General features: G+C 36.3%; 1 protein-coding gene across 1 annotated transcript; it reads left to right on the forward strand.

The window, feature by feature from the left end:
• Positions 1-583: 583 nt before the first annotated feature.
• SARC_17738 (hypothetical protein) lies at positions 584-777 on the forward strand (the record flags this gene model as incomplete). Its single annotated transcript, XM_014288173.1, has 1 exon — positions 584-777. A coding segment is annotated over one exon (194 nt), but the record flags the coding sequence as incomplete, so codon positions are not given.
• Between the last annotated feature and the right edge of the window lie 6 nt (positions 778-783).

Genomic DNA, 783 nt, shown 5'->3' on the forward strand with positions numbered 1-783 from the left:
TATAAATATATATATATATGTGTGTGTGTGTGTGTGTGTGTTTGTGTATGTCCGATTGTTGCATTCCTTCGTAGGCGATGTAATGTTTACGATCAACAGAACGGACAACTTTGTACATATGCTCAAATTTATCTGTGCACAACGTAACTACATCTATGCGATTTATTGAACTATGTTTATCTATATATGAATATGTATATGTATATGTCAGCTTATGTTTATTAATATACGTATATGTATATAACAGCATATGCACCTTTATACTTGCATTGTACATATTTATATTATGTTAAACATGTTTATGTGTGTGACAGCTATACTTCTTTGTACCTGTATTTCACATAGTTATGTACTTTTGTACATGTTTATCTAAGCGTACTTATGCTGTTTTATACATGTATATATAAGCGTACTTATATTCTTCAATACATGTATATGTAAGCTACAGCTGTAGTCCTTTACGCCCGTAGTCTACATACCTATATACTTTATTCACGTATATGTACATACTTATATACTTTAATTCACGTACTTGTATGTGTACCTAAGTACTTTTGCACACGTATCTACCTACCTGCCATAGCCTTCAGTGACGGTGATTGGGGAGATGGCGATGGGTTTGCATGTAACAGTGCAACGGATTTTGCATTTGACGACAACTCCTTCGGCGACTTCTCTGAAAGCACTGCCACAGACACGCCACAGTCACAGCCCACAGACACACACGAGACGGAAGAGATGGTTAATGCGTATGTGTGTGCATGTGTGTGCGCGTAATGATAG

The sequence above is a fragment of the Sphaeroforma arctica genome (assembly GCF_001186125.1).
Source record: "Sphaeroforma arctica JP610 unplaced genomic scaffold supercont1.11891, whole genome shotgun sequence".
Taxonomy (NCBI): Eukaryota; class Ichthyosporea; order Ichthyophonida; genus Sphaeroforma; species Sphaeroforma arctica.